Source organism: Rhinopithecus bieti, unplaced genomic scaffold, assembly GCF_001698545.2.
Source record: "Rhinopithecus bieti isolate Rb0 unplaced genomic scaffold, ASM169854v2 scaffold_1618, whole genome shotgun sequence".
Classification (NCBI taxonomy): domain Eukaryota; kingdom Metazoa; phylum Chordata; class Mammalia; order Primates; family Cercopithecidae; genus Rhinopithecus; species Rhinopithecus bieti.
The window spans coordinates 1,956,388-1,974,841 of record NW_016803937.1 but is presented as its reverse complement, the minus strand read 5'-3'; the positions used below and the strand labels follow the sequence as shown (position 1 = coordinate 1,974,841).

Below are 18,454 nucleotides of genomic sequence, written 5' to 3'. Positions count from 1 at the left end.
GAAACACTACAGTTAATCGCTTTCACACATCACTGCTCCAAACTCTGACAAGAAACAGAAATCACTGTAGGGGCTGCACTGAGCACCTGGCAGGACCACACGGCCAACACAGAAGCCACCTGGATTTTTGTGTCCTAGCAGCACAAAATATAAAAATGAAATTTAAAAAACTCTATGTTCAAAATCCTCAAAAAACATAAGACTTGGGAATAAATGTTACAAAATACGTTTAAGATCTATTCTGAAAATCACAAAACACTGCTGAAAGGAAGTAAAAATGCCTGGGTACATAGAGATGCCATGTGTGTGGCCTGGGAGCCATCTAGGCCCCATTCCAAGAGCAGTTCTCTCCAGATTGATCTACAGATCCAACCTCATGCCAACCACGAGTCCACCAGGCACTACACAGACTGGACTTGCCAAGTCTGAAATTCCTATGGAAAAGCAAAGAACCGGGACAGACAGGCAATCAGGAAGGCGAAGAGCTAAGCAGGAGGACCAGGCCGCTCTCAGGACTTGCCCAGTATAAGCTCCCGTCACGAGATGGCGTGCAAGCCTCAGGCCTCACACAGGCACCAACAGAGCCAGCAGCCCAGAAACCCGCCACAGACCTAGCTGCCTGACTGCAGCGGAGGTGCCCGTGCCTGCCCCTGAGGAAAGGAAGGTTCTCAGCAAGGTGCTCCGTCAGTTGGGTTTTCATATGGACAAGAATGAACGACGATCATGCCTTATACCACACACAAGATCATTCAAGATGGGGCACAGGCCTCCACACAAATGCAGAACCTGATGTGACGCTACCACATTTCTATTAAAAAAAAAAAAAAAAATGGAGCCTATCTTTGCAAACTGAGTTTTTTAGGACTCAATTTTTAGGACGTTTTTTAGGACTCAGAAAATAACCATAAAAAAACAAAAAGTTTCACAAATTGGACCTCATCAAAATTAAAACTTGAGTGGCTGAACTTGAGGAAAGGCTCTTTAAATAACAGAATCAAAAGTAACTGAATGTAATGAAGAAAGATTTCAATGTTACCACTGTGAGTAATGAGACCTCAACTCGACACCATCAGGAAGACGAGTGTGCACCTGCAGCCATGACCTCAGTTTGCATAAAGAGGTCCAAGCAACGGGACTACCAGCCAGACCCTGTTACCCAGAACAAGGCCGTCCCAAGCATGTTTATTATGAAATTACTTATCAGAGCAATACATACAAACCACAGGAAAAAAAAACAGGGAGCCCAGGACATGCACGACAACAATCCAGTTCACGTTGACCCAGGGCCTGCTCACTAAACACATTGTCCTCACGACCCTCACGGCAGCCCTGGGGCTGGGGGTGACAAGGATGCCTGCTGGCTGCCTGAGACAGGAGCATGGCCCATCCTCCCTTCTCTCTGCTCCTTTCTCAGGCCTGAGATTTACAAAAGCCTCAGTCTGAAGGGAGGGGCCTGAAACACAGAGGGGTGGGAAGGGACATGGTGGCTTGGCCTGGCACCCATACAGAAAAGGCCAGGTCTGGGTGGGCCCAAGGGTCCCATTTCTCACAAGGACCCAGGGCTGAGGGAACCCACAACCCTGGGAACATCATCAGATCATGCCAGTGAGGCAGCCTGGGCACAAGGAACAACCTCCCAGGGCAGCGGTGACCCACACAGAGGTGCAGGGATGCCAAAGAGACTACACTGCCCTCGCAGCCTCCCCTGTCCATGGCCCAGCCCCTCCAACCTCCCTACAGACGGGACTCCACTCCCTTGGAACGTGCTTGATACGGTTTGGCTCTGTCCCCACCCAAATCTCATCTTGAACGGTAGCTCTTCATGGGAGGGGCCCCGTGGGAGGCAACCGAATCGTGGGGGCGGGGTCTTTTCCACGCTGTTCTCATGATAGTGAGTAAGTCTCACGAGAGGCGATGGTTTTACAAAGGGGAGTTCCCCTGTGCAAGTTCTCTCTTCTTTTGCTTGCCACCACGTAAGATGTGCCTTTCGCCATCCACCATGATTGTGAGGCCTCCTCAGCCACATGGAACTGTGAGTCCATTCAACCTCTTTCCCTTACAGATTACCCAGTCTCGGGTATGTCTTTATCGGCAGTGTGAAAATGGACTAACAGTGCTGATCAGAAGCTAGCAGCCAGCAGAGCACAGGGCAGTACCGAATTCCTACTCCCAATCTTTTACCTCAGTTGTGAAAATTATCAGGATGTGTCACCGTGTCCGGACCTCCTGGGACGTCCTCTTCCTGGAACGCAGCTCTCCCGGTAACCTACCTGCTCTCTGGCCTAAAAAGACTGAGCTAGAAAGTGGAGAGGCGCTCCCAGCTGAGGCATGAATCCACAGAGAGCCACCCTCTGAACCCCCCTACACGTCCTGAGAGAAAAGCAGCAAGGACACTGCAGGCCTCAAGATGGACAAAGGGACTGTGGGACCAGGTGACAAGAACCACAGGAGGGCGCAGCCAGTGCAGCCCCTTCAGGAGAGGAGACGCCGCTGTCACTCTAGCATGGGCGGGGCAGCACCGTCGCCAGCCCCAGCCTCTGCCCTACCTGGGACAGTGGCACCATCACTCTGTCAGCTCCGGGAGGGGGAGCTCAGGAGCGGGCCGAGCCAAGGGAGTGTGCTGGATGGGGCGTGGACATCACACAAACGGCAGCGCTCCACACACTGACCGTAAGCGTGCTGCGATTCCAATCACAAGAGACAGCAAGGGGATGTTTCTGGGAAATAGCTGCTTCTAGAGTTCATACAGCAAATGAACAAAATGAGTCGGGAACGTTCCAAAATAGAAGAGAAATACAGACAATTAAAATTAGTGACAGGCCAGTGCAGTGGCTCACAGCTGTAATCCCAACACTTTGGGAGGCTGAGGTAGGAGGATCACTTGAGCCTAGCCTGGGCAACACAGTGAGACCCTGTCTCTAAGTCAAAAATAAAATAAAATATAGTGATAAAACTACAAAAATTCGGCCAGGCGCGATGACTCACACCTGTTATCCCAGCACTTTGGGAGGCCAAGGCGGGCAGATCACCTGAGGTCAGGAGTTCAAGACCAACCTGGCCAACATGGCAAAACCCTGTCTCTGCTAAAAATATAAAAATTAGCCAGGCATGGTGGCGGGCATCTGTAATCCCAGCTACTTGGGAGGGAGGCTGAGGCAGGAGAATCACTTGAACCCAGGAGGTGGAGGTTGCAGTGAGCCAAGATCGCACCACTGCACTGGACAGGGCGAGACTACGTCTCAAAACAAACAAAAACTACAAGAATTAGAATAGTGTGGTACTGACATGCAGACAGACATATGGATCACAATATCAAGCCCAGAAATGAACCAAATATACAGGGTAACCCAGGACAAAAGCAGCACTACAAACTGATGGAGAAAGTGTGGTTATTCCACATCCAGTGTGGGGATAACAGAGCAGGTCTGCACAGAACCAAGGCTGGGGCTGAGCCTTACATTTCACATCAGAATAAATCCAACAGAACCAGACACAGACACAAGAGAAAAATAAAAGCATGAGCTCATTTGTAAACATATCTGGGTCAGGGAGAAATCTCAGGATGGCACTCAACTAAGAGTCTTTTAAAAAAAAATGGATACATCTGCTTATGTAAAAATTAAAAATACAGCCGGGCACAGTGGCTCATGCCTGTAGCCCCAGAACTTTGGGAGGCCAAGGCGGGAAGATCACTTGTGCCCAGGAGTTTGGGACCAGCCTGGGCAACAAAGTGAGACACCCCCGTCTCTGAAAATTAACATTAAAGACAAAAAGTTCCATGGATGAAAACACACCATAAGACAAATCCAAAGACAAAAAAAAATGAACAAGAAAAAAACCTGGCAACTCCTATCTGGAAAGGCTTCAGTTTCCAAATAGTTAACAAGCTCCTACAAACCCACTTGAAACCCGCCAACACCAAACAGAAAGAGAGGCACGGGCTCTGAGCAGAAAGCTCCTGAGAAAGCGCCCACAGAGAGCTCCTGACCCCAAGACACTAGGCTGGCCTCACTCAGAATAAGGGAAACATGAATTCACACCCCCAACAAGATTCCAGCAAGACCTTCCCTCTCACCTTCACTCCCGGGGGTTCCTCTCGTTTCCACAAGGAGCATCTGTTGTTATATTTACAATCCGGAAAAATACTACTCCAGTTCAAAATCAGTGAAGAGCCCACACAGAAGCTGGCTTACAGAAACTTTTCCTAATCCCAAAGTATATAGTACCAGAAATATAATACAGCTTTCTTTTTTAAGGGCTCAACAGCTGAGGAGTTTCTATTCTTGAAAAATCTGGGCCACGCGCGGTGGCTCAAGCCTGTCATCCCAGCACTTTGGGAGGCCAAGACGGGCGGATCACGAGGTCAGGAGATTGAGACCATCCTGGCTAACACGGTGAAACCCCGTCTCTACTAAAAAAATACAAAAAAATTAGCCGGGCGAGATGGCGGGCACCTGTAGTCCCAGCTACTTGGGAGGCTGAGGCGAGACAATGGCGTAAACCTGGGAGGCGGAGCTTGCAGTGAGCTGAGATCCGGCCACTGCACTCCAGCCTGGGCGACAGAGCGAGACTCCGTCTCAAAAAAAAAAATAAAAAATAAAAATAAAAAATAAAAAATAAAAGTCAAGTCAAAATGGATTAAAGACTTAAATATANAGCTTTCTTTTTTAAGGGCTCAACAGCTGAGGAGTTTCTATTCTTGAAAAATCTGGGCCACGCGCGGTGGCTCAAGCCTGTCATCCCAGCACTTTGGGAGGCCAAGACGGGCGGATCACGAGGTCAGGAGATTGAGACCATCCTGGCTAACACGGTGAAACCCCGTCTCTACTAAAAAAATACAAAAAAATTAGCCGGGCGAGATGGCGGGCACCTGTAGTCCCAGCTACTTGGGAGGCTGAGGCGAGACAATGGCGTAAACCTGGGAGGCGGAGCTTGCAGTGAGCTGAGATCCGGCCACTGCACTCCAGCCTGGGCGACAGAGCGAGACTCCGTCTCAAAAAAAAAAAAAAGAAAATCTGTTGACATTTTTCAATTAAATGTGAACCATAAGGCCTGGCACGGTGACTCACACCTGTAATCCCAGCACTTTGGGAGGCCGAGGTGGGCGGATCGCCTGAGGTCAGGAGTTCGAGACCAGCCTGACCAACATGGTGAAACCCCATCTCTACTAAAAACAAAAAGTAGCCGGGCACGGTGGCAGGTGCCTGTAATCTCAGCTACTCGGGAGGCTGAAGCGGTAGAATTGCCAACATCGCCCCACTGCACTCCAGCCTGGGCAACAGAGCGAGACTCCATTTCAAAAAAGAAAAAAAAAGTGAACCACAGCGATCACACATACGTTGTAGGTTTCTGTATATAAAATCAAATCTAAAATGACAGCGTAATAAATGAAGAAAACCTTTCCATTATTGATCATCTTCACATGCCATCTATTTGAGAAAACAGGAACCTCACTCACCTGCAAAGGATTCTAAGAAACAGGACATTTGGTTCATCTTAACCCTCTCTGCAGTCCTGTGACTATGGGGAAACCGCCAGAAAACTCAAACAAGCTAAGAAACGCACACCCTGGCCGGGCACGGTGGCTCACACCTGCAATCCCAGCACTTTGGGAGGCCAAGGTGGGAAGATGGCTTAAGCCCAGGAGTTTGCGACCAGCCTGGGCAACGTGGCACAACCCCGTCTCTACTAAAAATACAAAAAATTTAGCCAGGCCTGGTAGTGTGCCCGGCTAATTTTTTGTTTTTTCTTTTGAGACACCCACGTGGGAGTACAGTGGCGCGATCATAGCTCACTGCAGCCTCCACCTCCTGGTCTTAGACAATCCTCCCACCCCAGCTTCCTAAGTAGCTGGCAGGCCACTATACCTGGCAAATATTTTTGGGTTTTGTAGAGACAGGGTCTCACTATGTTGCCCTGGCTGGTTTTGAACTCCTGACTTCAAGTAATCCTCCTGCCTCAGCCTCCCAAAGAGCTGGGAATACAGGTGTGAGCGACCGTACCTTCCTTCTTAAGAGTATTTTTTCAGATGGCAGTAAGACTTAGATCCTTGAAAGCTAAAACTCGAGGGCAATATTAAAATACACACAGGCTTCCCCCCTGCACTGGCATGATCCGGAAGCCTCCACACAGTCTGCTGGAGGGTGGGAAACACAGGTGCTCTGGGTGCAGCCCTCGGGTCTCCCTGCAGCTCATGTCCTAGAAGCAGCCTCCCAGCCACCCCCCAGCAAGTGGATGTACCCGCCAAAGGGGCAAAGCAGAGCTAACTAAAGAAACGGCCTGTGCAGTTCCTTCGTTCTGTGCTGGGAGGGGACTGGCAACCTGCCCGCCCGCACAATGCTGTTCCTCGAGTGTGCTGGATGCGCGGTCTACACCAACAATACTGGCTGAACCATGGGAAACGGCCACCATGCAGGTCGCATGCGGCTGACTTCCCTCCCGCGTGGGAAAGGTCCACGCCACGTGAACACAGGGCCGGCTGTGGGCTCACCTCCTGCCTCCCGCCGGACATCCTGTGGTGGTCCGTCTGGTTACACTTGGTGGAGAACTCATCCTTCTTCACAATCTTCAGTATTCGCAATGCGAGGAAAGAGGAGAGTGAGGAGCAGAGTCGTCACAGCATCCCCCACGCCAGGCAGGTGGCCACGACCCCTCCCGCACTACACCCACCAAACCCCCTGCAGGCACCCAAGATGCAACCAACGCGGTGCCAGCAGAGGGAGCTGAGTCTCCCTGAGCAACACTCCCCCAGAGCAGGCGGCGGTGGCACATCTCAGAGAGGGCGTTTGCATTTCCCAGTGACACAGAGCAGCAAAAGGGCTGCGTCTCACACACAGGGTGTGGCAGATGACATGCTGTGCTCACACGGGGGCCACCGCCAGACCAGATCAGAGAACAGAGAGCACACTTGATTCCACACTGATATTCTTGCAAACAGGAAGAAAAGAAACAGAGGAACTGAAATTGCAAAGAACCAGCGGCTCTAACTGAGGGCAGAATCAACAGAGGGGTATAGCAAGTGACCGCTGCGGAGTCCACCGCGCCACAGAGGCATGAACAAGAAAGCAGGGCAGGGCGGAGCTCCCTCCCACCCGCTGACCTGCTACAGCCCAGGTCTGCAGCTGAGAACAGCACAGCAGGCCTGGCTGGAGCCCACACAGGACAGCCCTGGGACAGTGAGGACCCAGCCCCGCACACACCTGGATGTGGCCATGGTGGGGCCCTTTGTGGCCGTACATGCACTCCACTGTGGCAGCCTTCCTCTCCATCAGATGGATCCTGAACAGAGGCTTGAATCTCATGGGGTCATCGACGTGGGGGTCATGGGGAGGCAGGTACATCCATCCGATGATGAACAAACCATCCACCTACAGGAGGAGATGGGCAAAGGTCCGCGAGCGGCTCCCAGGCCAGAGTGAGAGCGGCCCCGCATGGCTCCCCGCACTGCAATCGCACAGAGAAGCCCCTGCCAGGCCAGCATATGGGACGCGCACGCCACCCTCGTGGTGCCTCGAATCCAAGCCAGTGCCCAGCACTATCTTCCAGCTCTATGATGGGGGTTGACACCAGGAGGAGGCAGAATAATCCAGAGAGTGAGACCAGGTGAGGTGCTGACCGAACGGGGGTGCATTTCCCAACCGGAAAGAGTGAACAACGGCAGTGCAAGGGCCTCGTTCACGTCCTGAGCTGAACAAACTGCCGCTCAAAGGCGGCTTTGAGACGGTCCGGGAAGCGTGCCATGGCCTGGGCAACAGGCAACAGAAGGAACAATTGCCACTTTTGTCAGGTGTGGCAGCGACACGGAAACGCAGGAAACACCCCCTTTCTTAGAGCGCTGCACGGAGGGAGGGACAGCTGAAATGCCACGGGCCTGGGATTCGCTTCAAAACCAAAGTGCAGGGGAGGAGAGAGACACCAGGACCTCGGGGGGGAGCTCAGAAGCGGGAAGAGCCGAGGAGTGCACTGCCCATGTGTCCCCATGTGTCTGGGCAAATGCAGAGGTGGGTGTGCCCCAGCATGCTCTGGGTACAGCGACCACATGCTTATAAGGAAGGACAGCCTAGCATCACCCTCTTCTGGGACAGCCAGGACCCATGAGACTTCTAGCTCCAGCAACTGAGGAAAGAATTCCATCATTTCTGGGGCAAATGAGCCTGGGCCAAGCGTGAGCTGGTGCCGTTCTCTCACGGACTCCACTTTCCCCAATTATCCACTGCTTTTGGGTTTTTTTTTTTTTACTCTATTACTCACTGCCAGTGAGAAAAACAATTACCACCCTTCCTCCACTAAAAGAAAGGAAGGCAATCTACCCACGCTGTGAGCTGCCGGGCTGGTCTCTCGGAGGAAACATCCTAAAAGCAAGACTGGACCACGCGGCGCCCGACACAAACGCGGAGCAGGTTTCTCCACGGCCGCTGCTCCTACCAGATGACAGCTGAGAAGCTTGTGTGTCCCTGCCCCAAACCCCACCTGGGGGCAAAGCCCAGAGCCGCAGAGGAGCATCTGCCCGAGGGCCATGCATGCCAGGCCCGGAAGAACCTACTTGGAGGCCACAGGGAGACAGACACACCCGTCCTGCCCTCGCTGGGCTCAGCCCCTGGTCTCGAGTGCACAAAAGGGAGCCGGGCACAACCACAACGCCAGTGCCGGGTTTTCAACACAGTAAGAGCGATGGCAATAGTGATACCTCAGGGGCCAGGCGCCTGCCCAGAGCTCAACAAAGTCAGGGCGGGGCTTTCCGTTCAAGAGGCTCCAGCAGGAGGGCGCAGGGGGCGGGATGCAGGGTGGGAGGGAGAGAGGGGAAGAGGGTGGGAGGGTGGACCGGAAGCCATGCAGACCCGGCAGAGCACCACCTCCTCACTCCACAGGGACACCTGCGAATACCAAGAAAAGTCGGACGACTTCACTGTGTTGAATGAGCAACTACTTTTCAACATACATTGGCAGGTGACCGAGAAGCACAGAAACTAAAACTACAAGCAGACATCTGCTCCTGGCCCCGGCCCCAGAGCTCCCATCAAACCTGCCCTCCTGCTGAGACCAGCCATGAAGACTGAACACTGGCTCCTAATTCCAGGAGGAAGAAAACAAGAAAAAGAAAAAAGACTGAACACAGCAGAGAGCAATGAAGGCAGCCCAGAGACAAGGACCCAAGGCCCTGAAGAGAAGGGACAGGCTGAGGGGCAAGGGGCAGGGCCTTCTCCCCGCTTCCTGAGGCCACTGACCACTGGCTGGGGAGGAAGGCCCATGCCTGGCACCCGCAGGCTGGAGAGGCGCACACGGAGATCAGGGCCACAAAGCAGCCAGGACTACTGCAGCCAAACGCCAAAGATGGCAACCAGAGAACAGCCCCACGCTGCACACAGGCAGCTGCACAAGGCACCTGTGCAATCCTGAGTGAGGGGTGGGAGGTGGAGAAGGGAAGTAGAGTGACTGCTGAGAGGCAAAGGGGCCAAGCAAAGCATGACTCACAAAGCCAGGAGGAGAAAAGGCAGAATCGGGGCCTGGGGAAGGAGTGCACGGAGGGCCTCCGGCTGGGCCCTACAGAGGGCTGTGTCCTGGGAAGGAGAGTGACCCGGAACGAGAACGAGACACCTCCCCAAGCCTGAGATGCACACCCTGGGCCCACACAGAACAGGTGCTCTGACTCAGCTCTGCCTACAGGCCTGGGCCAAGGACTCCTGGGGAGACCAGGCCACGGCACCCAAACAAGTGCCCAGGTGCATGGTGAGGGGTGGGGGGTAGCCAGCATGCCTGGAGATCAGGAGAAAAGGCGGGGGCTAGACTTGAAAGAAATTTTCACTACTATACCCAAAAAGATTAACAAAGAGAAGGAAAACTTCACCAGAAAACGAGAATTTAATAAAAAAGAAAGCCAGACTTCCATCTCTGGCCATGATTGAGTACCCGGGACCAGACAGGGACTGCAATGGCAGACCCAACAAACAGGAAAGAAATGTCCTCATGGGTCCTCAGACCCCAACAGCAGGCTGCCGGGAGAAGGGAAATGGAGGCGACCGCCCCCAGCCTGGACTTCCGCCTGCAACGTGCTAGCACTTTCCAGACCATGGTAGTCAGAAGGGGTCCACGGCAGAACCCAAGGAAACAGATGTCAGAGTGCAACATGGCTGGAACACGTGGGGCAAAGACCAAGAAAGGACGGACCTGGCTGAGGGCGAGCTCCAGACCCTGCCAACATGTGCGCGCTGGGCCTTGGCATCCAAGAAGCAAAGGCCCTCGCAAGCCACCCCCCCCGACCCGAGAGTCCGAGGACAGGCCACGAGGCCAAAGTGTTGCTCTAAGTGAACCTTTGCCCATTTGGGAAATAAAATTGGCTCCTGAAAAGGGACGGAGCAAGAAGTTTTTGGTAATTACCTCGAACGCACCTCTGGGCAGCTTGTCCCCAGGTAGAAGGGGCCCTCAAATTCCTCCACGTGAGGCACCACTCCTGCCCATGCACAGACCCCGTCGCGAGGCTCCGGGACTTACCACCACGTTCAGCAGTCCTCCGTATGGCCCGATATCTGGCTGCCACAATCCCAAAATGTGTCTGTATCGGTGAAGCACTACAGGGGGAAAGAAAGAGCAAGTCTCTGTGTTAGACCCATCGCGCCACAGGGAGCCCAGGAACCCCGAGTGGGAGGAAGGAACCAAGAGGACTCCCAAAGGCTTGCAAAAGAGCCCTCCAAACACATGCACACCAAGCCTCTAAAGATCTATCAGAATAAGGCCGGGCGCACTGGCTCACGCCTGTAATCCCAGCACTTTGGGAGGCTGAGGCAGGCAGATCACGAGGTCAGGAGATCGAGACCATCCTGGCTAACATGGTGAAACCCCATCTCTACTAAAAATACAAAAAATTAGCCGGGCGAGGTGGCGGCGCCTGTAGTCCCAGCTACTTGGGAGGCTGAGGCAGGAGAATCACGTGAACCTGGGAGGCAGAGCTTGCAGTGGGCTGAGACTGTACCACTACACTCCAGCCTGGGTGACAGAGTGAGACTCAGTCTCAGAAAAACAAAAAAAAATCTATCAGAATGAAACTACCTTCAGAAGGCCTAAGTCAAATGAGCCTCCCATAAAGTGATGAGCCTCCCATCAGTGGGAGGAAATCAAGCAAGGCTGGGAACTCTCCCTTCTAGGAATAAGACTGAGGAAGTGCAAACAGAACTGGACTACACCTGCCAAATGCTAAGACGCTGGTAGCGCTACAAGGCATGTCCTAAGCAATCAGATCTTCAAAGCTACGTCAACAATGAAAATGTCACACTCACCGAAGGCCCAGAACGCAACTTCTCCGTCCTGTTCCTTGCCAGTCAATGGGCAGGTCAGGCTGAGCCATCTCACTTCCTGAGCAGCTCCAGGTCACCCTCAAAGCCGCCCCTGGACCCTGCCCTGGCCTTCACCCCATGGGGTATGGGCCACTGCGCCAGCTGCCTCCCCTCCAGGCAGGCCTGAACCCCCAGCCCATCCACTGCCTCTCTCCACAGCTCCCTGGCCAGGCTCTAGGCCCTCAGCAATGTGACTGCCACCAGCCTTCCTGCCTCTCCACCCTACCTGCCCGCTCTCCATCAGCCTCAGCCTCCCAGGTCAGCCCAGCCCAGCTCCTCTCCTGCCCCCACACTGTATCTGCATTCATGAGCCCACCCCTTGGCTGCTAAATGCCTGATGAACCCGCCTCGCCTTCACCACTACCGTTAGTTCCCGTCATTCAGGAAGCCTTACCCATAAAGAAGCAGTGAGCGGGACGATGGGGGAGAATGTGGCACCCAGCGACTTTCCCTGACCAGGCCTGGGTCCCCTGATGGTAGGGCCTGGGGATAGCAGCTGATCTGGGGGATGGTCCGAGGGAGACGGGGTGACCGGGTAGAGTACAGACCTGGCAGGAGGAGGAGTCAACACAAAGGGTGCTTTGCTGACACCTCCCCATCACGGTCACCAAAGGGCAGAGGCAGCCGGCCAGGGCTGTTATAGCCTCACCCATCTGGGTCACTGGAAGAACAGGTCCCAGGGCCCCTAACGGTGGGACAGAAAGTGCTGGGAGCCATCATATGAGGGATGCCTATGAGCGGGGGGCTTGCATTTACCCGGGACACCCAAGAGAGCAGCAGGCAAGACCAGCGCAGGGTGGAGGAGCACGCCTGGCACCTGTGTACCTGGAAAGCTCCCGCAAACCCTGGGTCCCACAGAACGACTGAGCTCTCAGCAAGGCGGGTAATGAGGGAGTACACAGCAACCCAGCAGAAGCATCGCTCACTCAGTGGGAGGAGCAGCAGACCAGGCCTCAGCAGCAGGAGGCACGTAAGTCCACTCACAGCTTTACAAGACTTCAGTAAAGGCAGAGACAGGAAACATTCGTACATGGGGAGAAAACACTGTGAAGACAAAAACTCCCCCAGCTAATCATCAGTAATGTCATCCCAACCTAAATCCACACTCAGCTAATCATCAATGTTACCCCAACTCAAATCCACACCCAGATAATCAATGTCACCCCAACTCAAATCCACACCCAGTTAATCATCAATAATGTCATCCCAACACAAATCCACACCCAGCTAATCATCAATAATGTCATTCCAACTCAAATCCACAGGTTTTAAAAAATAATTTAACAAAATGATTCCAAAGTCCATATGAAGAGGTGAGAGCAGCCAGTGATACTCCAAATTTTAATAGACGAGTGCAATGAAAACGAACGAACAGAATGAGATATGAATAAAATAAAATATAATCCCCAGGAAGCCCCAGTGGCAGCTGACCCAAGCGTGGAAGTCAGGGATTATGGAGCAGGTTGGGACAGAGGACAAAATGTCATGGGCCTGCAGATTAAAATTTCAGCTGGAGGCTGGGCACGGTGGCTCACGCCTATAATCCCAGCACTCTGAGAGGCCAAGGCAGGCAGATCACCAGGAGTTTGAGACCAGCCTGGCCAACATGGTGAAACCCTGTCTCTACTAAAAGTACAAAAAATTAGCCAGGCGTAGTGGCAGGTGACTATAATCCCAGCTACTGGGAGGCTGAGGCAGGAGAATCGCTTCAGCCGGGAGGCAGAGGCTACAGTGAGCCGAGACCACGCCACTGCACTCCAGCCTGGGCAACGGAGCAAGACTCCATCTCGGGAAAAAAAAAAAAATCAACCGTGTCAGCTATTTTTTAAAAATAAATTTCCATTAGCCCAGTGTGGTGGCATGCGCTGTGGTCCCAGCTACCCAGGAGGTTGAGGTGGGAAGATCACTTGAGCCCAGGAGGCAGAGGCTGTAGTGAGCTATGATTGTGCCACTGCACTGCAGCCTGGGCAACAGAGCAAGACCCTATCTCAAAAAAAAAAGAAAAAGTCCCCCTTATTTCAAAAGCAACACATACACAGTCACCGAAGACAATCTGGAAAAAGGAAACCTAAAGCTCACCAGTAATCCCATCGCTCAGAGACCACATGTGCAGTCAACATGCTGATGAACATGGTTCACGTTTGCTATCCTGCACCTGTGTCTGCTTGCGTGAGCATGTGGGACTGAGCGAATGGGCAGGGTCTCAGGGCTCTGCAGGCAGTGGGGGCCACAGGGGTTTCTGAGCACTGGAGTGGCAAGACCACTCCAGACCACAGGGAGGAAGATGGAGCAGGGAGGGCAAGAAAGCCAGGACAGCAGCAAGGAGGTCGCCACCTGGATCTAGGGTACAGGGAATAAGAAACCTCTCGAGCCTTTGGAGAGGATGCTGGACTCCACCAACAGCTCCCAGGGTTCAGCCCAGACCATCGTTTAGGAAGTTCCTAAATGAGCCTGGGCTCTGTGCAGGCCGCTGCCAGCCACCCCACACACAGACACCTCTTTCAGAACAATCCTCGGAGCCCATTTACAGGATACAGTCAAGCCGGTCTTGTCACTTTACGGTCACATTGACCTTGACAATGAAATGCACACTGAAGCATTTAGGGGTAAAATGTACTGATGCCTCCAAGTGTGAAATGCATCAGAAAGTAAGTCCACGGATGTCTGCAGGGATGGACAGCTGGGCAGCTGGGTGATAATGAAATGGGAGTTCACTGGACAACTCGTCCAACTTTTGTTTTCAAAATTTCATCACGAAATACTGGGGAAAAAAACACTCTTCAGCATGGTGCTCTCTCCTCCTCTCCCCCTCCCCTCAGCTCCCGCTTTAACTGCTAAGAACACTGCCCAACGAGCCTGCCTCAGACGCCTGGCAATCCCAAAGTGGGAGTTCCCTGTTGTGCTGAAAAGCAGCATTTCTGAAATAAAAACCCAGCAGCGTCCCGAGATGCCAGTTCTAAAGGGACATCTTCCCTGAATCTTTAAGCTCTGCATGTTGGTCAAAGCGGTGACACCTTCGCTGTACTTTGGAAGCAACGGCCTCTGCTGACCAGATGCCGACTCCTTTAGTCTACAACAGACACCGAAACCATCCCAAGGTGAGTCAGAGAAACAGCGTGGCCAGATGGGCTGCCAGCGCGCAGACCCAGAGGGGACACAGACTTCTCGTGGAATCGCAAAGCCTGTGTCTGAGAACACACAGTTTAAAAAGAGTCCTTACGAAGCACAGCTATCGCACAAGCAAATGTATTCATTCAAGAGATGAACCCATGGATTTAAATAGGAATTAAGCTCCCGTTCGAATCGTCAAGAGCACAGCTGGACACATAGGAGCATGAGCGTGACTGCTATACCCTAATGCCTCACCATTTTTATTATAAACATGTCATCTAGATGCAGATCTTTCTAAATTCAAAGGACCCAGTCCTCCCTAAAGTGGGCTCGGGGAGGGGGGAAAAAAGGAGCCAGGAACAATGCTCCCTGCACTTCAGTGCCCCACAAGGCTCCTGAGTGTCTCAGTTAAGGGCAGCAGATGGTCACGCCTTCCCGCAAGCCCAGGCCACTTCGAGGGCTCACTTTTGGGCAGCTGCCACATTATCTTCCCATATGAAATAGTAAGGGACAGGGCCAGGCGCGGTGGCCCACGCTGTAATCCCAGCACTTTAGGAGGCCGAGGCGGGTGGATCACCTGAGGTCAGGAGTTTAAAGACTAGCCTGGCCAACATGGCAAAACCCCATCTCTACTAAAAATACAAAAATTAGCCAGGTGTCGTGGTGTACGCCTATAATCCCAGCTACTTGGAAGGCGTGGGCAGGAGAATCGCTTGAACCCAGGAGGCGGAGGTTGTAGTGAGTCAAGATCACACCACTGCACTCCACACTCCAGCCTGGATGACAGAGCGAGTTTCTGTCTCAACAACAACAACAAAAAATACACATATATATATATATATATCAGTTTCACAGGGAGAGAGGATCTTCCTTTGTCTGTACAGTGGCTCTCCACCCTGACTGCACGTCAGAATCACTAGGGACACGGGAAAACGTCAGCGCCGGGCTCCACGGCAGCCAAGTGAATCCGCAGGGGGATGGGGGGTGGGGTGGTGGGCCTGTCAGGGTTTCTGAGAAGCTCCCAGGTGACTGTGATGTGTGGCCAGGCTGAGAAGCCCAGTGCAAGGTAATCATTCCACAACATACACAGATGTCAACACAACACACGGCCCTATTAAGACGTAATACATACAATTATCACCTGTCAGTTATAAAGAAAGAAATGCTTCTCTGACAATCTAGGAGGCTAAACAATTACATAGGAAAACCAACAACCTTATTTCTGCTTTGAACGTTAGTTTTTTCAGTACCCAAAATTAAACAGATGATTTAAAAGATGAAAATGTGAATAAAGACACCACCACGTCTTATTAAAAGTCATTTTAACATCTGGTAGAAGATTACCAAATGCTGAGACCTTTAAGATTTTAACCCTTATTAAAAAGAAAGTAACGTAACCAAAAAAAATTGTTAATATCTGAGTAAAGGCTAAAAAGAGAGAAAATAATCCAGGCCAGAAGTCCACAAACTTGAGTATCACCCGAATCTCAGAGGGCCTGTTCAGGCCCAGCCCGGCGGTCCAGACACAACAGGCATGGGAGGAGGCCAGGGAAGCTGCGTCCAACAAGTTCCCAGAATACATGGAGGCTGCTGTCCAGGACCCCACTCTGGGAGCACAGATCTGGCTGGCCTCACAGTAGAGCCTGGAAAACGTCAGAATAATCTTTGGAGGTGAACGCATTCCTCTAATTGCAGGCACTGAAAGTAGGCATCTATCTGCCCTGGGAGCCCCGGCATAAACGCTCCCAAAATGAATTGAAAATGAAGCCAAATGGGAATGGATCGTGAAAGGTGGGGTTACACTTTCTCCTTCCAGCACCGGCCCAGGTGCCAGCACATCTGGGAGAGCCTGGGTTCTGGCGCACACCCGTCCTGACTCAGAGTCCCTGAACCTCGGCCCACATGCCACAGGTGGACTCCACGCCAGGGGACTGGCGGGGATGGAGATTTTGTGGGTGGATGCCCCTAACTAAAGGTGTTGGCCTGTGTTGCTCAGGGGACTCTACGGAAGAAAACGGATGAACGTGAGCTATCTTTCCATCAGCTGAGGCGTGGCCAGGGCTGCTGCCTCCTGCAGGCTGCGGGGGTCCACTCCCGGCCTTGTCCTGCTCGGCTCCTGGGCCCTCCTCCACCTTCAGAGCCACATGCAGCCTCTCCTGCCTCTCACTCCTACTCCCACCCAGGGCGCCCCTTGTACAAAGACCCTGTGATGACACAAGGCCTGCCTAGGTGGTTCAAGACGCCCCCCTCGCCTCAGGACCCATACCTTTACCCACAGAGTCTCCGTTACCGTGGAGGCTGGGCTGAGTGGTCTCCCCCAAAATTCATGTGCCCTGGAACCTCAGAATGTGGCCCTCTGCAGAAGTAATCAGGATGTTATGCAGTCATGAGCACGTTAGGGTAAAGGAATGCTGGCGCAGAAAGGGCCCGATCCACTGCTCACACTTGTAATCTCAACACTTTGGGAAGCTGAAGCGGGATAATCACTTGACACCAGGAGTTCCAGACTGGCCTGGGCAACACAGGGAGACCTCGTCTCTACAAAAAAAATGGAAAAATTAGCCAGGCGTGGTGGCACGCACCTGTAATTCCAGCTAACTAGGAGCTGGGGTCGATCATCTGAGCCCAGGGAGATGAAGGCTGCAGTGAGCCATGACTGTGCCACTGTACTCCAGCCTGGGCAACAGAGCAAGATCCTGTCTCCGAAAAAACCCAAAAATGCACTTTGACTGGCTTCACCAATGTGCAGAGAAGGAGATGTATTAGAACTGCTGTCAGGACAACAGGCTTAACACTCCCAACACCTTACAAATGCTCATTATCCAGAGCACCAGGCAACCTCATGCGCCCAAGGAAAAAGAAAGAGAAAAGATACCCCAAAAGTAGTGACTCTGAGGTCACAAAACTACTCCACAAACCAGCCACGCTGGCTCACGCCTGTAATTCCAGCACTTTGGGTGGCCGAGGTGGATGGATCACCTGAGGTCAGGAGTTTGAGACCAGCCTGTCCAAACTGGCAAAACCCCATCTCTACTAAAAATACAAAAAGTAGCCAGGCGTGGTGACACATACCTGTAATCCCAGCTACTCGGGAGGCTGAGGCAGGAGAGTCGCTTGAACCCGGAAGGCGGAAGTTGCAATGAGCAGAGATCGCGCCACTGCACTCCAGCCTGGGTGACAGAGACTCCATCTCAAAAAAAATAAAAATAAAAAAATCTACTACTCAACATTAGGATCCCAGCTTCTACCGCATGGGTTTGTTCCAGGACAGTCCTACACTGAGGGATGTCAGCTCGGCCAGGCGTGGTGGCTCACGCCTGTAATCCCAACACTTTGGGAGACCAAAGAAGAAAGACTGCTTGAAGCCAGGAGTTTGGGACCAGCCTGGGCAATAAAGCGACACCCCCATCTCTACCATAAAATAAAATAAGATGTTGGGCCCACCGCACAAAGTCCAGAGGACCTCAACACGAACAGTTAATGGCCCACATGCATGATGGAAACACAAGCCACGCGTGGCCCCAAAATACTCAGAAGCCCATCAGGGCAGACTATTCCAAAAGGTGTGCTGCTGTGAGAACAAATGCTGAGCTGCTCTCCATTAAGACACGCTGAGAGCACCTGAATACTGAAAACACGGACACATCACAGGCGTCAGGCTGAGGCTGCTGAAACTGGCTTTCTTTTTTCACACATAAGAACTTTTTCTCCCTGATATTCTAGTAGGTCATGGAGCTAAGAGACCAGTCACCATTTAAGTATGTCCGAAGAGAAATGCAACCCATGGTGAACTGCTGCTTTTCATTGTTATTTTCCAAATTTTTCAAGTTTTCTACAATGACTTTGTGTTTTTATAACTACACTCAAACTTCAGCAGAACAACAGTACGTCAATCAAAACCCGCCTATGATAAAGCCGGCCACTTGAAGCAACTGGTGCCACATCACAATATGAGGCTGCCCAGCCTGGATGCTCGAGAGGCCGGCCCGGCAACATGGGGAGGAGATCTTTTCCTC

General features: G+C 52.4%; 1 protein-coding gene across 8 annotated transcripts in view; it reads right to left on the bottom strand.

The window, feature by feature from the left end:
• The window catches only part of FBXO31 (F-box protein 31), a 55,285-nt gene that overhangs the window by 10,295 nt on the left and 26,536 nt on the right, over nt 1-18,454 (bottom strand). For 7 of the 8 annotated variants that reach the window (XM_017860311.1, XM_017860320.1, XM_017860303.1 and 4 more), the window contains 3 exons: nt 10,489-10,565; nt 7,200-7,367; nt 6,491-6,565 (listed from right to left, as the gene is read on the bottom strand). In XM_017860311.1, coding sequence (XP_017715800.1) covers nt 6,491-6,565; nt 7,200-7,367; nt 10,489-10,565 — 320 coding nt within the window. The remainder of the gene's footprint in view (nt 1-6,490; nt 6,566-7,199; nt 7,368-10,488; nt 10,566-18,454) is intronic. The other variant, XM_017860280.1, reaches the window with a different exon arrangement.